Source organism: Polyodon spathula, chromosome 10 (assembly GCF_017654505.1).
Source record: "Polyodon spathula isolate WHYD16114869_AA chromosome 10, ASM1765450v1, whole genome shotgun sequence".
Lineage (NCBI taxonomy): Eukaryota > Metazoa > Chordata > Actinopteri > Acipenseriformes > Polyodontidae > Polyodon > Polyodon spathula.
The window spans coordinates 47,874,525-47,897,956 of NC_054543.1; the positions used below are offsets into that span (position 1 = coordinate 47,874,525).

At 39.4% G+C, this 23,432-nt stretch overlaps 1 protein-coding gene across 1 annotated transcript in view; it reads left to right on the top strand.

Annotated features, from left to right (window-relative positions):
* LOC121321973 (parathyroid hormone 2 receptor-like) overlaps positions 1 to 23,432 on the top strand; it is a 40,010-nt gene that overhangs the window by 13,660 nt on the left and 2,918 nt on the right. Inside the window, exons 5-11 of the mRNA XM_041261358.1 lie at positions 1 to 32; positions 1,755 to 1,941; positions 13,310 to 13,463; positions 15,844 to 15,904; positions 17,792 to 17,858; positions 20,747 to 20,841; positions 21,137 to 21,275. The exon at positions 1 to 32 is cut by the window's left edge and continues 66 nt beyond it. Of these exons, the coding sequence (XP_041117292.1) occupies positions 1 to 32; positions 1,755 to 1,941; positions 13,310 to 13,463; positions 15,844 to 15,904; positions 17,792 to 17,858; positions 20,747 to 20,841; positions 21,137 to 21,275 (735 nt within the window). The remainder of the gene's footprint in view (positions 33 to 1,754; positions 1,942 to 13,309; positions 13,464 to 15,843; positions 15,905 to 17,791; positions 17,859 to 20,746; positions 20,842 to 21,136; positions 21,276 to 23,432) is intronic.

Below are 23,432 nucleotides of genomic sequence, written 5' to 3' on the forward strand. Positions count from 1 at the left end.
ATGGTTGCTATTTTCATCATTGGCTATTTCAGGTAAGTGAACTGCTATGCTTGTTCAAGGGAAGTGTGGAATTCTAGAGTAATGTGGAATGCTCAGAAAGCGCTCAAAAGCAGAACTAATGAACATGTCATACTGTAGACACGTACACTGACTATTAAACACTGATCTTTAATAGATTATAATTACTGTGATTAATTAGGTACAAAACCAACTGTTTATGTAAGCGAATTTTATTAACAGCTAATTGCATTTTTTTAAATACTTTTTTTGTCCTAGAATATTGTATTTAAACAAAAAATATGAATGATCATTTAGAAGAAAATAGGAAAGTTGAAGTCTTTATTCAACTCAGTGAGCCAGGAGAGTTTATTACAAGTGCATGCAGGTCTCTTCAGTGTGTGTCTGTGTAGTCTGTACAATAATGTAAAATACCAGGAATAGACCTAGTTTATCATTTGAATGGCATTTATTCCATTAGTAAACACCCTATTGCCATTTAATCTTTCAACCTGTTGTCTTGAATGCTCAGTGGTTGATAGAGGGCAGGCCCGAGGTTTCGGTGATTTAACCTGTAGTCTTGAGCACATCATTCAGAAATGCAGGCCAAGCATGATGGCAATTTGGGTGTTTTGGAAGGGAGGGTATCAGGGGTGGAAAATCTTGTGTCCATGGTGGGTTTGGGGTCAGACAAAACATGAATGAACTTAAAAGCATACTGGAGCTACACTTAAACTGTGTACAAAAGAACAGTTCATTTATAAACCCGTTCAAGCTGATGAATAAACATGAAAGGACAGTTCATTTATAAACCTGTTCAAGCTGATAATTAAATACCAAAGAACAGTTAATTTATAAACCGGTTCAAGCTGATGAATAAACACGAAAGGACAGTTCATTTATAAGCCTGTTCAAGCTGATAAATAAATACCAAAGGACAGTTCATTTATAAACCCATTCAATCTGATAAATAAACACAAAAGTGGCATTATAAAGCACTAAAACAGTGTGGGAGTGAGGATAGAAGTATTTGCACCGGAGATGCAATGTGTTTTCAGAACACAGAGGTGTGACTGGCAGCACTTCCTAACGGATGTTCAGATCAGGGATGCTCGGTGGTGTACTGTGGTGTGTTGTCCAATCCAACATCAGGTTTCACAGCCCCCCCCCCCCCCCCCCCCCTTCTGTTCTTCACTTGGACCATTGCAAACTCCTGCTTTCTACTCATTTAATACAGTCAGACCTCAATGATTCAAACCCCTCTGTTATCCGCCTCCTTATTGACCTGCTTTGTTGTGCTGTTCTGCCTAATGCTGTGTTCAGCCCTCAGTCTGGTATTCATTGAACAGTGCTGTACTGTAAGTTATCTAGAAAGGTGTTGTATTCTACTGTATTCTTTTAGGAGGTTTCTTGATTAGGAAAGTCATATAAACAATTTCACAGTTGTAATTTGATTATCCCAACAATACGTTATTCCGAACACCCCCTGCTCCCAGTTAGTTGGGATACCAGGTTTTACTGTTCTGCATCCATTCTGACAAGCTCTTGCAGGCCAGTCTCACATACTGAAAGCTTTCAAACCCTGTCGAACTTGTGCCACCCCATAAACTTGTGTGTTGTATAGAAGGGCAATATTCTATGAGGGTGTTTGCACCCCTCAACGTCTGTGTAAACGTCTGCTACGCCATGTTATCAGAATGTGATTGTATCGTACTGCTTGTGTCAGTCTTTCTTATTGTTCTTTTCCTCCCATCCAGGAGGCTGCACTGCACCAGAAACTACATCCACATGCACCTGTTTGTATCCTTCATGTTGCGTGCCATCATCATCTTCATCAAAGACAGGGTCGTCCACGCCAGCATCACTTTGCAGGACTTTGATTCTGCTGCAATGGACGACTATAAAACACTCTCACTGGCACTGGTCCTGAACAAAACACAATATGTGAGTACTGGAGTTAAGAATATGAGAGTCTGGAGATAAAGAACGTGAGAGTACTGGAGATAAAGAACATGAGAGTACTGGAGATAGAGAATATGAGAGTACTGGAGATAAAGAATATGAGAGTACGGAGATAAAGAATATGAGAGTACTGGAGATAAAGAATATGAGAGTACTGGAGATAAAGAGTATGAGAGTACTGGAGATAAAGAATATGAGAGTACTGGAGATAGAAATATGAGAGTACTGGAGATAAAGAATATGAGAGTACTGGAGATAAAGACTATGAGAGTACTGGAGATAAAGACTATGAGAGTACTGGAGACAAAGAACATGAGAGTACTGGAGAGAGAACATCAGAGTACTGGAGAGAGAATATGAGAGTACTGGAGTTAAGAATATGAGAGTCTGGAGATAAAGAACATGAGAGTACTGGAGATAGAGAACATGAGAGTACTGGAGATAAAGACTATGAGAGTACTGGAAATAAAGAATATGAGAGTACTGGAGATAAAGAATATGAGAGTCTGGAGATAAAGAATATGAGAGTACTGGAGATAAAGAACATGAGAGTACTGGAGATAAAGAACATGAGAGTACTGGAGATAAAGACTATGAGAGTACTGGAGATAAAGAATATGAGAGTACTGGAGATAAAGAATATGAGAGTGCTGGAGATAAAGAATATGAGAGTACTGGAGATAAAGAATATGAGAGTACTGGAGATAAAGAATATGAGAGTACTGGAGATAAAGAATATGAGAGTACTGGAGATAAAGAATATGAGAGTACTGGAGATAAAGAATATGAGAGTACTGGAGATAAAGAATATGAGAGTACTGGAGATAAAGAATATGAGAGTACTGGAGATAAAGAATATGAGAGTACTGGAGATAAAGAATATGAGAGTACTGGAGATAAAGAATATGAGAGTACTGGAGATAAAGAATATGAGAGTACTGGAGATAAAGAATATGAGAGTACTGGAGATAAAGAATATGAGAGTACTGGAGATAAAGAATATGAGAGTACTGGAGATAAAGAATATGAGAGTACTGGAGATAAAGACTATGAGAGTACTGGAGATAAAGACTATGAGAGTACTGGAGATAAAGAATATGAGAGTACTGGAGATAAAGAATATGAGAGTACTGGAGATAAAGAATATGAGAGTACTGGAGATAAAGAATATGAGAGTACTGGAGAGAAAGAATATGAGAGTACTGGAGATAAAGAATATGAGAGTACTGGAGATAAAGAATATGAGAGTACTGGAGATAAAGAATATGAGAGTACTGGAGATAAAGAATATGAGAGTACTGGAGATAAAGAATATGAGAGTACTGGAGATAAAGAATATGAGAGTACTGGAGATAAAGAATATGAGAATACTGGAGATAAAGAATATGAGAGTACTGGAGATAAAGACTATGAGAGTACTGGAGATAAAGACTATGAGAGTACTGGAGATAAAGAATATGAGAGTGCTGGAGATAAAGAATATGAGAGTACTGGAGATAAAGAATATGAGAGTCTGGAGATAAAGAATATGAGAGTACTGGAGATAAAGAATATGAGAGTACTGGAGATAAAGACTATGAGAGTACTGGAGACAAAGAATATGAGAGTACTGGAGATAAAGAATATGAGAGTACTGGAGATAAAGAACATGAGAGTACTGGAGATAAAGAATATGAGAGTACTGGAGATAAAGAATATGAGAGTACTGGAGATAAAGAATATGAGAGTACTGGAGATAAAGAATATGAGAGTACTGGAGATAAAGAATATGAGAGTACTGGAGATAAAGAATATGAGAGTACTGGAGATAAAGAATATGAGAGTACTGGAGATAAAGAATATGAGAGTACTGGAGATAGAAGAGTACTGAGATAAAGAATATGAGAGTACTGGAGATAAAGATATGAGAGTACTGGAGATAAAGAATGATGAGAGTGAGAGTGGAGATAGAATATGAGAGTACTGGAGATAAAGAATGAGAGTACTGGAGATAAAGAATATGAGAGTACTGGAGATAAAGAATATGAGAGTACTGGAGATAAAGAATATGAGAGTACTGGAGATAAAGAATATGAGAGTACTGGAGATAAAGAATATGAGAGTACTGGAGATAAAGAATATGAGAGTACTGGAGATAAAGAATATGAGAGTACTGGAGATAAAGAATATGAGAGTACTGGAGATAAAGAATATGAGAGTACTGGAGATAAAGAATATGAGAGTACTGGAGATAAAGAATATGAGAGTACTGGAGATAAAGAATATGAGAGTACTGGAGATAAAGAATATGAGAGTACTGGAGATAAAGAATATGAGAGTCTGGAGATAAAGACTATGAGAGTACTGGAAATAAAGAATATGAGAGTACTGGAGATAAAGAATATGAGAGTCTGGAGATAAAGACTATGAGAGTACTGGAGATAAAGACTATGAGAGTACTGGAGACAAAGAATATGAGAGTACTGGAGATAAAGAATATGATAGTACTGGAGATAAAGAATATGAGAGTACTGGAGATAAAGAATATGAGAGTACTGGAGAGAGAGTGCTACAGATTAATCTCCATACCGTATGAGATAAGCTTCTATGGGACACCTGAGAGATATAGTGAAACGATCTATGAACTTAATTACTGAGAGGCTGGAGCATAAATTGAATACCTCTGAGACCTCTTGTGAGGGCCTTTAGTCGTTATACTTGAGAGACCTGCTAATCTAGATACGAAGTGGTGAGAGTTGCTTATGGCAGATTATAAGAATCACCTGAGATCTGCGAGAACGCAAGAATATGGCGAGAGTATCAAGACCATGGGAGTAGGATACCTGAGAGGAATGGAGCTAAGTACTCTCTGAGCCTATCCATGAGGTGCTCTCCTGGAAGATAAAGAATATGAGAGAGCCTAGAGAGTCATGGAGAATAAAGAATATGAGACCTCAAGACTATTTCTTAGAGACTCTAAGCAGGGTAATGCGTAGAACTGGACGAGATAAAGACTATGAGGAAGTACTGGAGATTTTATAAAGGACCTCCTATGAGGAGTATACTGGAGGATCGAAAAGAAATAGGCATATACAGAGTTCTGGAGATGAATGGATGATATATGAGAGTACTATGAGGGTGGAGTAAAGAAATATGAGAGTACTGGAGATAAAGAATATGAGAGTACTGGAGATAAAGAATATGAGAGTACTGGAGATAAAGAATATGAGAGTACTGGAGATAAAGAATATGAGAGTACTGGAGATAAAGAATATGAGAGTGGAGATAAAGACTATGAGAGTGGAGATAAAGAATATGAGAGTACTGGAGATAAAGAATATGAGAGTACTGGAGATAAAGAATATGAGAGTACTGGAGATAAAGAATATGAGAGTACTGGAGATAAAGAATATGAGAGTACTGGAGATAAAGAATATGAGAGTACTGGAGATAAAGAATATGAGAGTACTGGAGATAAAGAATATGAGAGTACTGGAGATAAAGAATATGAGAGTACTGGAGATAAAGAATATGAGAGTACTGGAGATAAAGAATATGAGAGTCTGGAGATAAAGAATATGAGAGTACTGGAGATAAAGAATATGAGAGTACTGGAGATAAAGAATATGAGAGTACTGGAGATAAAGAATATGAGAGTACTGGAGATAAAGAATATGAGAGTACTGGAGATAAAGAATATGAGAGTACTGGAGATAAGAATATGAGAGTACTGGAGATAAAGAATATGAGAGTACTGGAGATAAAGAATATGAGAGTACTGGAGATAAAGAACATGAGAGTACTGGAGATAAAGAATATGAGAGTACTGGAGATAAAGAATATGAGAGTACTGGAGATAAAGAATATGAGAGTACTGGAGATAAAGACTATGAGAGTACTGGAGATAAAAACTATGAGAGTACTGGAGATAAAGACTATGCGAGTACTGGAAATAAGGAATATGAGAGTACTGGAGATAAAGAATATGAGAGTACTGGAGATAAAGAATGAGAGTACTGGAGATATGAGAGTACTGGAGATAAAGAATATGAGAGTACTGGAGATAAAGAATATGAGAGTACTGGAGATAAAGAATATGAGAGTACTGGAGATAAAGAATATGAGAGTACTGGAGATAAAGAATATGAGAGTACTGGAGATAAAGAATATGAGAGTACTGGAGATAAAGAATATGAGAGTACTGGAGATAAAGAATATGAGAGTACTGGAGATAAAGAATATGAGAGTACTGGAGATAAAGAATATGAGAGTACTGGAGATAAAGAATATGAGAGTAAAGAATATGAGATTGGAGATAAAGAATATGAGAGTACTGGAGATAAAGACTATGAGAGTACTGGAGATAAAGAATATGAGAGTCTGGAGATAAAGAATATGAGAGTCTGGAGATAAAGAATATGAGAGTACTGGAGATAAAGAATATGAGAGTACTGGAGATAAAGAATATGAGAGTACTGGAGATAAAGAACATGAGAGTACTGGAGATAAAGAATATGAGAGTACTGGGGATAAAGAATATGAGAGTACTGGAGATAAAGAATATGAGAGTACTGGAGATAAAGAATATGAGAGTACTGGAGATAAAGAATATGAGAGTACTGGAGATAAAGAACATGAGAGTACTGGAGATAAAGAATATGAGAGTCTGGAGATAAAGAATATGAGAGTACTGGAGATAAAGAATATGATAGTACTGGAGATGAGAACATGAGAGTACTGGAGATAAAGAATATGAGAGTCTGGAGATAAAGAATATGAGAGTACTGGAGATAAAGAATATGAGAGTACTGGAGATAAAGAACATGAGAGTACTGGAGATAAAGAATATGAGAGTACTGGAGATAAAGAATATGAGAGTACTGGAGATAAAGAATATGAGAGTACTGGAGATAAAGAATATGAGAGTACTGGAGATAAAGAATATGAGAGTACTGGAGATAAAGAATATGAGAGTACTGGAGATAAAGAATATGAGAGTACTGGAGATAAAGAATATGAGAGTACTGGAGATAAAGAATATGAGAGTACTGGAGATAAAGAATATGAGAGTACTGGAGATAAAGAATATGAGAGTACTGGAGATAAAGAATATGAGAGTACTGGAGATAAAGAATATGAGAGTACTGGAGATAAAGAATATGAGAGTACTGGAGATAAAGAATATGAGAGTACTGGAGATAAAGAATATGAGAGTACTGGAGATAAAGAATATGAGAGTACTGGAGATAAAGAATATGAGAGTACTGGAGATAAAGAATATGAGAGTCTGGAGATAAAGAATATGAGAGTACTGGAGATAAAGAACATGAGAGTACTGGAGATAAAGAATATGAGAGTCTGGAGATAAAGAATATGAGAGTACTGGAGATAAAGAATATGAGAGTACTGGAGATAAAGAATGTGAGAGTACTGGAGATAAAGAATATGAGAGTACTGGAGATAAAGAATTTGAGAGTACTGGAGAGAAAGAATATGAGAGTACTGGAGATAAAGAATATGAGAGTCTGGAGATAAAGAATATGAGAGTACTGGAGATAAAGAATATGAGAGTACTGGAGATAAAGAATATGAGAGTCTGGAGATAAAGAATATGAGAGTCTGGAGATAAAGAATATGAGAGTCTGGAGATAAAGACTATGAGAGTACTGGAGATAAAGAATATGAGAGTACTGGAGATAAAGAATATGAGAGTCTGGAGATAAAGAATATGAGAGTACTGGAGATAAAGAATATGAGAGTACTGGAGATAAAGAATATGAGAGTACTGGAGATAAAGAATATGAGAGTACTGGAGATAAAGAATATGAGAGTACTGGAGATAAAGAATATGAGAGTACTGGAGATAAAGAATATGAGAGTACTGGAGATAAAGAATATGAGAGTACTGGAGATAAAGAATATGAGAGTACTGGAGATAAAGAATATGAGAGTACTGGAGATAAAGAATATGAGAGTACTGGAGATAAAGAATATGAGAGTACTGGAGAGAAAGAATATGAGAGTACTGGAGATAAAGAATATGAGAGTACTGGAGATAAAGAATATGAGAGTACTGGAGATAAAGAATATGAGAGTCTGGAGATAAAGACTATGAGAGTACTGGAAATAAAGAATATGAGAGTACTGGAGATAAAGAATATGAGAGTCTGGAGATAAAGAATATGAGAGTACTGGAGATAGAATATGAGAGTACTGGAGATAAAGAATATGAGAGTACTGGAGATAAAGAATATGAGAGTACTGGAGATAAAGAATATGAGAGTACTGGAGATAAAGACTATGAGAGTACTGGAGATAAAGAATATGAGAGTACTGGAGATAAAGAATATGAGAGTCTGGAGATAAAGAATATGAGAGTACTGGAGATAAAGAATATGAGAGTACTGGAGATAAAGAATATGAGAGTACTGGAGATAAAGAATATGAGAGTACTGGAGATAAAGAATATGAGAGTACTGGAGATAAAGAATATGAGAGTACTGGAGATAAAGAATATGAGAGTACTGGAGAGAGAATATGAGAGTACTGGAGATAAAGAATATGAGAGTACTGGAGATAAAGAATATGAGAGTACTGGAGATAAAGAATATGAGAGTACTGGAGATAAAGAATATGAGAGTACTGGAGATAAAGAAGAGAGTACTGGAGATAAAGAATATGAGAGTACTGGAGATAAAGAATATGAGAGTACTGGAGAGAAAGAATATGAGAGTACTGGAGATAAAGAATATGAGAGTACTGGAGATAAAGAATATGAGAGTACTGGAGAGAAAGAACATGAGAGTACTGGAGAGAGAATATGAGAGTCTGGAGATAAAGAATATGAGAGTACTGGAGATAAAGACTATGAGAGTATTGGACATAAAGAATATGAGAGTACTGGAGATAAAGAATATGAGAGTACTGGAGATAAAGAATATGAGAGTACTGGAGATAAAGAATATGAGAGTACTGGAGATAAAGAATATGAGAGTACTGGAGAGAAAGAATATGAGAGTACTGGAGATAAAGAATATGAGAGTACTGAAGATAAAGAATATGAGAGTACTGGAGATAAAGAATATGAGAGTACTGGAGATAAAGAATATGAGAGTACTGGAGATAAAGAATATGAGAGTACTGGAGAGTATGAGAGTCTGGAGATAAAGAATATGAGAGTCTGGAGATAAAGAATATGAGAGTACTGGAGATAAAGAATATGAGAGTACTGGAGATAAAGAATATGAGAGTACTGGAGATAAAGAATATGAGAGTACTGGAGATAAAGAATATGAGAGTACTGGAGATAAAGAATATGAGAGTACTGGAGATAAAGAATATGAGAGTACTGGAGATAAAGAATATGAGAGTACTGGAGAGAAAGAATATGAGAGTACTGGAGATAAAGAATATGAGAGTACTGGAGATAAAGAATATGAGAGTACTGGAGATAAAGAATATGAGAGTACTGGAGATAAAGAATATGAGAGTACTGGAGATAAAGAATATGAGAGTACTGGAGATAAAGAATATGAGAGTACTGGAGATAAAGAATATGAGAGTACTGGAGATAAAGAATATGAGAGTACTGGAGATAAAGAATATGAGAGTACTGGAGAGAAAGAATATGAGAGTACTGGAGATAAAGAATATGAGAGTACTGGAGATAAAGAATATGAGAGTCTGGAGATAAAGAATATGAGAGTACTGGAGATAAAGAATATGAGAGTACTGGAGATAAAGAATATGAGAGTACTGGAGAGAGAATATGAGAGTACTGGAGATAAAGAATATGAGAGTACTGGAGATAGAGAATATGAGAGTCTGGAGATAAAGAATATGAGAGTACTGGAGATAAAGAATATGAGAGTACTGGAGATAAAGAATATGAGAGTCTGGAGATAAAGAATATGAGAGTACTGGAGATAAAGAATATGAGAGTACTGGAGATAAAGAATATGAGAGTACTGGAGAGAGAATATGAGAGTACTGGATGAGAGTACTGGAGAGAAAGAGTATATGAGAGTACTGGAGATAAAGAATATGAGAGTACTGGAGATAAAGAATATGAGAGTACTGGAGATAAAGAATATGAGAGTACTGGAGATAAAGAATATGAGAGTACTGGAGATAAAGAATATGAGAGTACTGGAGAGAGAATATGAGAGTACTGGAGATAAAGAATATGAGAGAGCATAGTACTGGAGATAAAGAATATGAGAGTACTGGAGATAAAGAATATGAGAGTACTGGAGATAAAGAATATGAGAGTACTGGAGATAAAGAATATGAGAGTACTGGAGATAAAGAATATGAGAGTACTGGAGATAAAGAATATGAGAGTACTGGAGAGAGAATATGAGAGTACTGGAGATAAAGAATATGAGAGTCTGGAGATAAAGACTATGAGAGTACTGGAGATAAAGAATATGAGAGTACTGGAGATAAAGAATATGAGAGTACTGGAGATAAAGAATATGAGAGTACTGGAGATAAAGAATATGAGAGTCTGGAGATAAAGAATATGAGAGTACTGGAGATAAAGAATATGAGAGTACTGGAGAGAGAACATGAGAGTACTGGAGAGAGAATATGAGAGTCTGGAGATAAAGAATATGAGAGTACTGGAGATAAAGAATATGAGAGTACTGGAGAGAGAACATGAGAGTACTGGAGATAAAGAATATGAGAGTCTGGAGATAAAGAATATGAGAGTACTGGAGATAAAGAATATGAGAGTACTGGAGATAAAGAATATGAGAGTACTGGAGATAAAGAATATGAGAGTACTGGAGATAAAGAATATGAGAGTACTGGAGATAAAGAATATGAGAGTACTGGAGATAAAGAATATGAGAGTACTGGAGATAAAGAATATGAGAGTACTGGAGACTCAGAACTATGATCCAGTACTGGAGATAAAGAATATGAGAGTACTGGAGATAGAAAAGTACTGGAGATAGAATATGAGAGTACTGGAGATAAAGAATATGAGAGTCTGGAGATAAAGAATATGAGAGTACTGGAGATAAAGAATATGAGAGTACTGGAGATAAAGAATATGAGAGTACTGGAGATAAAGAATATGAGAGTACTGGAGATAAAGAATATGAGAGTACTGGAGATAAAGAATATGAGAGTACTGGAGATAAAGAATATGAGAGTACTGGAGATAAAGAATATGAGAGTACTGGAGATAAAGAATATGAGAGTACTGGAGATAAAGAATATGAGAGTACTGGAGATAAAGAATATGAGAGTACTGGAGATAAAGAATATGAGAGTCTGGAGATAAAGAATATGAGAGTCTGGAGATAAAAATATGAGAGTACTGGAGATAAAGAATATGAGAGTACTGGAGATAAAGATATGAGAGTACTGGAGAGAGAACATCAGAGTACTGGAGAGAGAATATGAGTCTGGAGATAAAGAATATGAGAGTCCTGGAGATAAAGAATATGAGAGTACTGGAGAGAGAACATGAGAGTACTGGAGATAAAGACTATGAGAGTACTGGAGATAAAGAATATGAGAGTACTGGAGATAAAGAATATGAGAGTACTGGAGATAAAGAATATGAGAATCTGGAGATAAAGAATATGAGTCTGGAGATAAAGAATATGAGAGTACTAGAGATAAAGAATATGAGAGTACTGGAGAGAGAATATGAGAGTAACTGGGGACTGAGTCAACTGGAGTGATCCACCCATTTCAGAAGGGATTTTGACATTTCTGTATTGGAAAATGATATTTTCATGAGATGTGGAAAAGGTTCCGAAGAACAAGGGAGCTATCTAATTGAGCATGACGGCTCACTGCACACAGACAGGAGGGGAGGGTTGAAGGACTAACAGTTAATTAGTGAGGCAAAGAAATGAAGACTTTATATCTCATTTTTGTATCAAACAGCCTCTGTATAATGTCTGTGATATTGTCCAAAGAAATAGAACCGATTTAAAAGCATTAGAGCATTAAAGCTGTCCTGGCACTGATCCTGACCACAGCCCGGTCCCTTGATCCATGCCATTAAGCATGCATTTAAATATATATATATATATATATATATATATATATATATATATATATATATATATATATATATATATATATATATATATATATATATATATATATATATATATATATATATATATATATATATATATATATATATATATATATATATATATATATATATATATATATATATATATATAATATATATATATATATATATATATATATATATATATATATATATATATATATATATATATATATATATATATATATATGTGTGTGTGTGTGTGTGTGTGTGTGTGTGTTAAAAGCATGGGAAACTGGAACAGTTCAATGGAATAATACCAAGCTAAACTTTTATAAGGGTAACACAAGGGCAGCAGCATTTTCCAGTAGCTGAAGCTTAAAAATAAGCTGGTTAGGGAGATCACAAATAGAGCAGGGTTAGTGTTATATCCTTTTCATTCTGCAGATCTTAAAGATAATTCAGTTCAATTCCTTTAAGGTCTTGTTATTTTGTTGGGATATTTTCATGGTGCAGTACTTTATAAAAATGCTGCCGTACTCCCTCTATAATTGTATATTCGAGACTCATAGTTACAAGACTGTGCCATTTTCCTTCTGCATTATAACAAGGAAAGTGCTGGTGGAATGGCATTACAGGACTAAGGAGAGCCACAAACGTGCAATAGTATAGCTGCATCCACGGTCTAAAGGGAGCTGGTAGAATGGCATTACAGGACTAAGGAGAGCCACGAGTGTGCCGTGGTATAGCTGCATCCACAGTATAAAGGGAGCTGGTGGAATGGCATTACAGGACTAAGGAGAGCCACGAACGTGCCGTGGTATAGCTGCTTCCACGGTATAAAGGGAGCTGGTGAAATGGCATTACAGGACTAAGGAGAGCCATGAACGTGCCGTGGTATAGCTGCTTCCACGGTATAAAGGGAGCGGGTGAAATGGCATTACAGGACTAAGGAGAGCCACGAACGTGCCGTGGTATAGCTGCTTCCACGGTATAAAGGGAGCTGGTGGAATGGCATTACAGGACGAGGGAGAGCCACGAACATGCCGTAGTATAGCTGCTTCCACGGTATAAAAGGAGCTGGTGGAATGGCATTACAGGACGAGGGAGAGCCACGAACGTGCCGTGGTATAGCTGCTTCCACGGTATAAAAGGAGCTGGTGGAATGGCATTACAGGACGAGGGAGAGCCACGAACGTGCCGTGGTATAGCTGCTTCCACGGTATAAAGGGAGCACTACAGAGTGAAACCTGAATTAAAACAGTCACCAGAGGACTGAAAATGTATGTTGGCATATTTTATTCAGGGCTGTTTGTATGTTGGCAGATTGGGTGCAAGATTACAGTCCTGCTTTTTATCTACTTCCTTGCCACCAACTACTACTGGATACTGGTAGAGGGACTCTACCTTCACAGTCTCATCTTCATGGCTTTCCTTTCAGACACTGAGTACCTGTGGGGATTCACTTTGATTGGCTGGGGTAAGTCTAGTTTGCCTTCATATTAATCTAGCACCATGGATTTAAGCAAATCTATCATGAAACTACCGTACATGCAACTCTCTCTCTCTTTCTCTCTCTCTCTCTGCCTCTCTCTCTCTCTTACAACTTGAATTCTGCAACAACCAGATAAGAAGGCAGTTAAAATTGAAAATCATTTGATAAAGTCAAACAAACATTTGAGTCTGACACCTGGAAAGACAGAAAAAATAAGGTAATGATTTCCATGGTGTCTCTAATTACTGTTTATTTACATAGTAGTTACTTAGTAAATACATAAGAACATAAGAACATAAGAAAGTTTACAAAGTTTACTTGCTCGTTTGGTTGTTAGTAGCTTATTGATCCCAGAATCTCATCAAGCAGCTTCTTGAAGGATCCCAGGGTGTCAGCTTCAACAATATTACTGGGAGTTGATTCCAGACCCTCACGATTCTCTGTGTAAAAAAGTGCCTCCTATTTTCTGTTCTGAATGGCCCTTTGTCTAATCTCCATTTGTGACCCCTGGTCCTTGTTTCTTTTTTCAGGTCGAAAAAGTCCCTTGGGTCGACACTGTCAATACCTTTTAGAATTTTGAATGCTTGAATTAGGTCGCCACATAGTCTTCTTGTTCAAGACTGAACAGATTCAATTCTTTTAGCCTGTCTGCATATGACATGCCTTTTAAGCCCGGAATAATTCTGGTCGCTCTTCTTTGCACTCTTTCTAGAGCAGCAATATCTTTTTTATAGCGAGGTGACCAGAACTGAACACAATATTCAAGATGAGGTCTTATTAATGCATTGTACAGTTTTAACATTACTTCCCTTGATTTAAATTCAACACTTTTCACAATGTATCCGAGCATCTTGTTAGCCTTTTTTATAGCTTCCCCACATTGTCTAGATGAAGACATTTCTGAGTCAACAAAAACTCCTAGGTCTTTTTCATAGATTCCTTCTTCAATTTCAGTATCTCCCATATGATATTTATAATGCACATTTTTATTTCCTGCGTGCAGTACCTTATACTTTTCTCTATTAAATGTCATTTGCCATGTGTCTGCCCAGTTCTGAATCTTGTCTAGATCATTTTGAATGACCTTTGCTGCTGCAACAGTGTTTGCCACTCCTCCTATTTTTGTGTCGTCTGCAAATTTAACAAGTTTGCTTACTATACAAGAATCTAAATCATCAATGTAGATTAGGAATAGCAGAGGACCTAATATTGATCCCTGTGGTACACCACTGGTTACCACACTCCATTCTGAGGTTTCTCCTCTAATCAGTACTTTCTGTTTTCTACATGTTAACCACTCCCTAATCCATGTACATGTGTTTCCTTGAATCCCTACTGCGTTCAGTTTGAGAATTAATCTTTTGTGCGGGACTTTGTCAAAAGTTTCTGGAAATCTAAATAAACCATGTCATATGCTTTGCAATTATCCATTATCGATGTTGCATTCTCAAAAAAAATCAAGCAAGTTAGTTAAACATGGTCTCCCTTTCCTAAAACCATGTTTTGTTTCCCTTTCTGTGGATCGGTATTACGTTTGCAATTTTCCAGTCTGTCAGTATCACCCCTGTGTCAAGAGACTGCTGCATGATCTTGGTTAGCAGTTTGTAAATAACTTCTTTCATTTCTTTGAGTACTATTGAGAGGATCTCATCCAGCCCAGGGGATTTGTTTATTTTAAGAGCTCCTAGTCCCTTTAACACTTCTGCCTCGGTTATGCTAAAGTTATTTAAAACTGGATAGGAACTGGATGACATGTTGAGCATGTTGTCAGTATCCTCCTTTGTAAAAACTTGTGAAAAGTAATAATTTAATATATTTGCTATTTTTTTCTTCATCTTTAGACACATCATTACAATGTTATTATACATAGTTACAATGTACTTAATGTGTAAATCTTTTTGCACATTCTAGCCTTATCCCTACCCCTAACCCTTTTCTGATATAATATACGTAGATATATTGTACACATTGTAACTATGCAGAATAACATTGTAACGATGTGTAAGTACACATGTAATTCCTAACTAACTACTATGTAATTAGAGACAGACTGTAAAGTGTTACCAAAAATAATACTTTCCAGGTAACCTTATCTCTTGCATGACAAGGTTGTGGGCTGCTCAGAGCAGAGCATTATAGATATAATTAACTTTCAAGGTTCAACAGCATTCTTGTTTGCATAAAGAGTTTCAAGCACGGTAAAGCGAAGTAATGCTTTTTAAACATGTGCTCGAATCAAACTGGAGAATGATATGTTTCCAGCTGGCTGGTGCTGTTGCTAGTGGCATGTTTTATGCTAGATTTGTACATGTTGGAATATTTCAAGCTTCCCAAAGCCCTGACTAGTTTTTCATTTTCACTGCAGGAGTTCCAGCTCTGTTCGTGGCAGCATGGGCAGTCGTCAGGGCAATGGTGGCTGATGCACGGTACGGGTTGAAGGAGCTCCTTTTCTACTTCAGCAGCAGCAGCGTGTTCATTAACATATTACGGGTCATGTGCACTGTACTTGACTAAGGGCCCCTGTAACACATCATGCTTCCCTCTCCAGCATTTTCTTATTGTAATGACTATTGGGATAGCTCTTGAGAATACCACTTTCCTTATGCAGGCTTGACATTCAGCTTAGTGTGAATGTGTGCAAGCCAACCTCATTTCTAAAAGTTTAGCTGAATTTAATTTCTATGCCTTTACAAATTTGTATTCTGCTTGCCGGCTTGGACTAGAGACAGTTTTTAGACATTTCAGTTTTAAAAGCAAATCACCCAAACAGAGCTGTTAAAGACAAATCAGACAGCACTGTATTCACTTTTCAGACTAATAGGGTTTTTCAGATGGTTATCATCCTTTATTTTGAAATGTTCAATTGTAATTCTAACGTAAAACTATAAAAAAAAGTCATGACTTAATGAAGTTTCTTATACTGTATAAAGCTGTTGGCACATGCAGGATCTCACACATTTAGAAGTAGCTGACAAGTAGGATTAATTTGGTATTTTTGGTTGTGTGATTTTGGCTCGATTCCAGACGCAGCGCCTGTCTCCCTGTGCAGGTTCTGTAGATTCTAGATGCAGCACCTGTCTCCCTGTGCAGGTTCTGATTCCAGACGCAGCACCTGTCTCCCTGTACAGGTTCTGTAGATTCTAGATGCAGCGTCTGTCTCCCTGTGCAGGTTCTGATTCCAGACGCAGCACCTGTCTCCCTGTACAGGTTCTGTAGATTCCAGATGCAGCGTCTGTCTCCCTGTGCAGGTTCTGATTCCAGACGCAGTGCCTGTCTCCCTGTGCAGGTTCTGATTCCAGATGCAGCGCCTGTCTCCCTGTGCAGGTTCTGTAGATTCTAGATGCAGCACCTGTCTCCCTGTGCAGGTTCTGATTCCAGACGCAGCACCTGTCTCCCTGTACAGGTTCTGTAGATTCTAGATGCAGCACCTGTCTCCCTGTGCAGGTTCTGATTCCAGACGCAGCACCTGTCTCCCTGTACAGGTTCTGTAGATTCTAGATGCAGCGTCTGTCACCCTGTGCAGGTTCTGATTCCAGACGCAGCACCTGTCTCCCTGTACAGGTTCTGTAGATTCCAGATGCAGCGTCTGTCTCCCTGTGCAGGTTCTGATTCCAGATGCAGCGCCTGTCTCCCTGTGCAGGTTCTGTAGATTCTAGATGCAGCACCTGTCTCCCTGTGCAGGTTCTGATTCCAGACGCAGCACCTGTCTCCCTGTACAGGTTCTGTAGATTCTAGATGCAGCGCCTGTCTCCCTGTGCAGGTTCTGATTCCAGACGCAGCACCTGTCTCCCTGTACAGGTTCTGTAGATTCTAGATGCAGCGTCTGTCTCCCTGTGCAGGTTCTGATTCCAGACGCAGCACCTGTCTCCCTGTACAGGTTCTGTAGATTCCAGATGCAGCGTCTGTCTCCCTGTGCAGGTTCTGATTCCAGACGCAGTGCCTGTCTCCCTGTGCAGGTTCTGATTCCAGATGCAGCGCCTCTTATTTAAATACTGTGTGTATTAACTCAAAATAAATAACATCTTAAGCTGAAGGAACACAAAGGCACTTTTTCAGGAACAGTGAAACCTGCTTCCAGGAGACCAGTATTAAAGTAATGTGTCGATCTAATCTGTGTCATTATATTACTGGGACTAGATCATTAAAAACCATTTGCCTTTAAATTTGATTTACTTAAATACTGTTGTTTCATAATGGAGTTTTATGTCCACGTTAATGTAGATGTGAAGGTTACTAAATTGATGCCTGAAAATTCCTCACACTAAAGCCAGTGTAACTGAATTGTATTGAAGATGCACTCCTCATTTCTACAGGTGCTGGGAACTAAGTGCTGGCAACCTGAAATGGATTTACCAGGCTCCTATCCTGTTAGCTATCGGGGTAAGTATTTACCAAGCTCCTATCCTGATAGCTATCGGGGTAAGTATTTACCAAGCTCCTATCCTGTTAGCTATCAGGGTAAGTATTTACCAAGCTCCTATCCTGTTAGCTATCGGGGTAAGTATTTACCAAGCTCCTATCCTGATAGCTATCGGGGTAAGTATATACCAAGCTCCTATCCTGATAGCTATCGGGGTAAGTATATACCAAGCTCCTATCCTGATAGCTATCGGGGTAAGTATATACCAAGCTCCTATCCTGATAGCTATCGGGGTAAGTATTTACCAAGCTCCTATCCTGATAGCTATCGGGGTAAGTATTTACCAAGCTCCTATCCTGATAGCTATCGGGGTAAATATTTACCAAGCTCCTATCCTGTTAGCTATCGGGGTAAGTATTTACCAAGCTCCTATCCTGATAGCTATCATAAGAACATAAGAACATAAGAAAGTTTACAAACGAGAGGAGGCCATTCGGCCCATCTTGCTCGTTTGGTTGTTAGTAGCTTATTGATCCCAAAATCTCATCAAGCAGCTTCTTGAAGGATCCCAGGGTGTCAGCTTCAACAACATTACTGGGGAGTTGATTCCAGACCCTCACAATTCTCTGTGTAAAAAAGTGTCTCCTATTTTCTGTTCTGAATGCCCCTTTTTCTAAACTCCATTTGTGACCCCTGGTCCTTGTTTCTTTTTTCAGGCTGAAAAAGTCCCTTGAGTCGACACTGTCAATACCTTTTAGAATTTTGAATGCTTGAATTAGGTCGCCACGTAGTCTTCTTTGTTCAAGACTGAACAGATTCAATTCTTTTAGCCTGTCTGCATATGACATGCCTTTTAAGCCCGGAATAATTCTGGTCGCTCTTCTTTGCACTCTTTCTAGAGCAGCAATATCTTTTTTATAGCGAGGTGACCAGAACTGCACACAATATTCAAGATGAGGTCTTACAAGTGCATTGTACAGTTGACCAGTGTGGAGCCGCTCTGCAGAACACTGTGACTGTGTGGGTGACCAGTGTGGAGCCGCTCTGCAGAACACTGTGACTGTGTGGGTGACCAGTGTGGAGCCGCTCTGCAGAACACTGTGACTGTGTGGGTGACCAGTGTGGAGCCGCTCTGCAGAACACTGTGACTGTGTGGGTGATCAGTGTGGAGCCGCTCTGCAGAACACTGTGACTGTGTGAGTGACCAGTGTGGAGCCGCTCTGCAGAACACTGTGACTGTGTGGGTGACCAGTGTGGAGCCGCTCTGCAGAACACTGTGACTGTGTGGGTGACCAGTGTGGAGCCGCTCTGCAGAACACTGTGACTGTGTGGGTGACCAGTGTGGAGCCGCTCTGCAGAACACTGTGACTGTGTGGGTGACCAGTGTGGAGCCGCTCTGCAGAACACTGTGACTGTGTGGGTGACCAGTGTGGAGCCGCTCTGCAGAACACTGTGACTGTGTGGGTGACCAGTGTGGAGCCGCTCTGCAGAACACTGTGACTGTGTGGGTGACCAGTGTGGAGCCGCTCTGCAGAACACTGTGACTGTGTGGGTGACCAGTGTGGAGCCGCTCTGCAGAACACTGTGACTGTGTGGGTGACCAGTGTGGAGCCGCTCTGCAGAACACTGTGACTGTGTGGGTGACCAGTGTGGAGCCGCTCTGCAGAACACTGTGACTGTGTGGGTGACCAGTGTGGAGCCGCTCTGCAGAACACTGTGACTGTGTGGGTGACCAGTGTGGAGCCGCTCTGCAGAACACTGTGACTGTGTGGGTGACCAGTGTGGAGCCGCTCTGCAGAACACTGTGACTGTGTGGGTGACCAGTGTGGAGCCGCTCTGCAGAACACTGTGACTGTGTGGGTGACCAGTGTGGAGCCGCTCTGCAGAACACTGTGACTGTGTGGGTGACCAGTGTGGAGCCGCTCTGCAGAACACTGTGACTGTGTGGGTGACCAGTGTGGAGCCGCTCTGCAGAACACTGTGACTGTGTGGGTGACCAGTGTGGAGCCGCTCTGCAGAACACTGTGACTGTGTGGGTGACCAGTGTGGAGCCGCTCTGCAGAACACTGTGACTGTGTGGGTGACCAGTGTGGAGCCGCTCTGCAGAACACTGTGACTGTGTGGGTGACCAGTGTGGAGCCGCTCTGCAGAACACTGTGACTGTGTGGGTGACCAGTGTGGAGCCGCTCTGCAGAACACTGTGACTGTGTGGGTGACCAGTGTGGAGCCGCTCTGCAGAACACTGTGACTGTGTGGGTGACCAGTGTGGAGCCGCTCTGCAGAACACTGTGACTGTGTGGGTGACCAGTGTGGAGCCGCTCTGCAGAACACTGTGACTGTGTGGGTGACCAGTGTGGAGCCGCTCTGCAGAACACTGTGACTGTGTGGGTGACCAGTGTGGAGCCGCTCTGCAGAACACTGTGACTGTGTGGGTGACCAGTGTGGAGCCGCTCTGCAGAACACTGTGACTGTGTGGGTGACCAGTGTGGAGCCGCTCTGCAGAACACTGTGACTGTGTGGGTGACCAGTGTGGAGCCGCTCTGCAGAACACTGTGACTGTGTGAGTGACCAGTGTGGAGCCGCTCTGCAGAACACTGTGACTGTGTGGGTGACCAGTGTGGAGCCGCTCTGCAGAACACTGTGACTGTGTGGGTGACCAGTGTGGAGCCGCTCTGCAGAACACTGTGACTGTGTGGGTGACCAGTGTGGAGCCGCTCTGCAGAACACTGTGACTGTGTGAGTGACCAGTGTGGAGCCGCTCTGCAGAACACTGTGACTGTGTGAGTGACCAGTGTGGAGCCGCTCTGCAGAACACTGTGACTGTGTGGGTGACCAGTGTGGAGCCGCTCTGCAGAACACTGTGACTGTGTGAGTGACCAGTGTTTCTTGTTTTTTTGTTTTGTTTTAGCTGAATTTCATCTTGTTTCTGAACATTGTTCGGGTTCTGGCCACAAAAATTCGTGAAACAAATGCTGGAAGATACGACACAAGGAAACAGTACAGGTAACAATAGTAACTGCTATGTAAATACACAGTAATAAGAGACACTTCATGTCAAGATTTAATTTGATACAAAATATGCTGGATATTTTTTACTTAACATCCATAGATTTTGTTGACTGTGATTTATATGTATAAAAATGTAGCAGCGTATAAATATATTAATGAGCTTTAATAAAGGATACAGTTGTGTTAAACATTGAAAAAAAAAGTGATACCACACGAATAGACTTGTGTTTCTTTAGAAAACGTGTGTGCATGTTAATGACGCTGGTGTCTTGTCTCTCCCTTACCGCAGGAAGCTCGCGAAATCAACACTTGTCCTGGTGCTGGTGTTTGGGGTGCACTACATTGTCTTTGTGGGAATGCCACACACTTTTAATGGGATGGGATGGGAGGTGCGGATGTACTGTGAGCTTTTCTTCAACTCCTTTCAGGTAACATACAGTGCAAGTACATGTGATCAATGGTACAATCAACCAATCAATCACTCAACCAACCAATCAACCAATCAATCACTCAACCAGCCAATCAACCAAGCAATCACTCAACCAGCCAACCAACCAATCAAAACCTTTATTTATCCAGGCTAGTCAATTGAGAGCAAATTCTCAGTTCCAATGACGAACTAGCAAGAGGCTCCCACCACCACAGCAGAGAACACCAAACACAATCACTAAGCAGTCAGACGGAGCAGTGTGCAATGAGTCGACCCTACGGCTAAAAGCAACCTCAGCTGTGAACCTGCGTACAGTCATATTTTGTAAGTTCTGTCAGAGAAGCACTGGTTAGTGCCCCTCAGTTAATTCATGATTTGATAACAAGATTAATCTGTCAATCAATCTGTCAATATCTGCATGGTGAACACAATAACTGCCTTGAATTTTCCTAAATCTAGACCTTTCAGATTGTAATGGAATGTTACTGCAGGAACCATTCCCTTGGTGCACGTTATACCCTTCATATGTGCTTATGTGCTTTGAATACTTTCACTGCCCTCAATGTTTCACAGTTTACTTTTCATTTGTATTGAGAGAGAACAGCGTGTATGAAAATTCAATTAGCTATGATGAGGCTGCCACTTTGAGCTCTTTTTAGTTTAATATAATTAATCTTTTTAATGCATTAGCTTTCCATCTTTTAAAAATCTGCCTTGAATGTTTTGTCAAAGGGTAGTGTCGCTGGCATGGCTGGTTACTAGCAGCAGGGAGATTCAGAGACAAGGAGCTGCAGTGAAAGCATTAAATGTGCACGTTTATTATCTCACAAAATAAACTAAGACACAGGAACAGAGAACCAGAGTACAAAAATACAGGAACAGAGAACCAGAGATACAAAAACAAGGGAACAGAGAACCAGAGATACAAAAACACAGGAACAGAGAACCCGAGATAAAAAAAAAACACAGGAACCAGAGATACAAAAACACAGGAACAGAGAATCCGAGATAAAAAAAAAAAACAAGGGAACAGAGAACCAGAGATACAAAAACACAGGAACAGAGAACCAGAGATAAAAAAAACAAGGGAACAGAGAACCAGAGATACAAAAACACAGGAACAGAGAACCAGAGTACAAAAACGCAGGAACAGAGAACCAGAGATACAAAAACACAGGAACAGAGAACCAGGGATACAAAAACACAGGAACAGAGAACCCAAGATAAAAAAAAAACACAGGAACAGAGAACCCGAGATAAAAAAAACAAGGGAACAGAGAACCAGAGATACAAAAACACAGGAACAGAGAACCAGAGTACAAAAACACAGGAACAGAGAACCAGAGATACAAAAACACAGGAACAGAGAACCAGAGATACAAAAACACAGGAACAGAGAACCAGAGATACAAAAACACAGGAACAGAGAACCAGAGATACAAAAACACAGGAACAGAGAACCAGAGATACAAAAACACAGGAACAGAGAACCAGAGATAAAAAAAAACAGGGAACAGAGAACCAGAGATACAAAAACACAGGAACAGAGAACCAGAGATAAAAAAAAACAAGGGAACAGAGAACCAGAGATACAAAAACACGATAACAGAGAACCAGAGATACAAAAACACAGGAACAGAGAACCAGAGATACAAAAACACAGGAACAGAGAACCAGAGATAAAAAAAACAAGGGAACAGAGAATCAGAGATACAAAAACACGATAACAGAGAACCAGAGATACAAAAACACAGGAACAGAGAACCAGATATACAAAAACACAGGAACAGAGAACCAGAGATACAAAAACAAGGGAACAGAGAACCAGATATACAAAAACACAGGAACAGAGAACCAGAGTACAAAAACACAGGAACAGAGAACCAGATATACAAAAACACAGAAACAGAGAACCAGAGATACAAAAACACGATAACAGAGAACCAGAAATACAAAAACAAGGGAACAGAGAACCAGAGTACAAAAACAAGGCACTAAAGGCTGACCAAACTCTCTTCCCTAACTCCTCCTGTTCGAACGTAACAGTCGTCTTCACTGAACCCCCCTTCCAGGGGTTTCTTCCCTTTTATACTACGTGCCTGGGACTTGATTGATCAATTATTCAATCAGCTCAGTTGGCTGTGTAACATTCAGT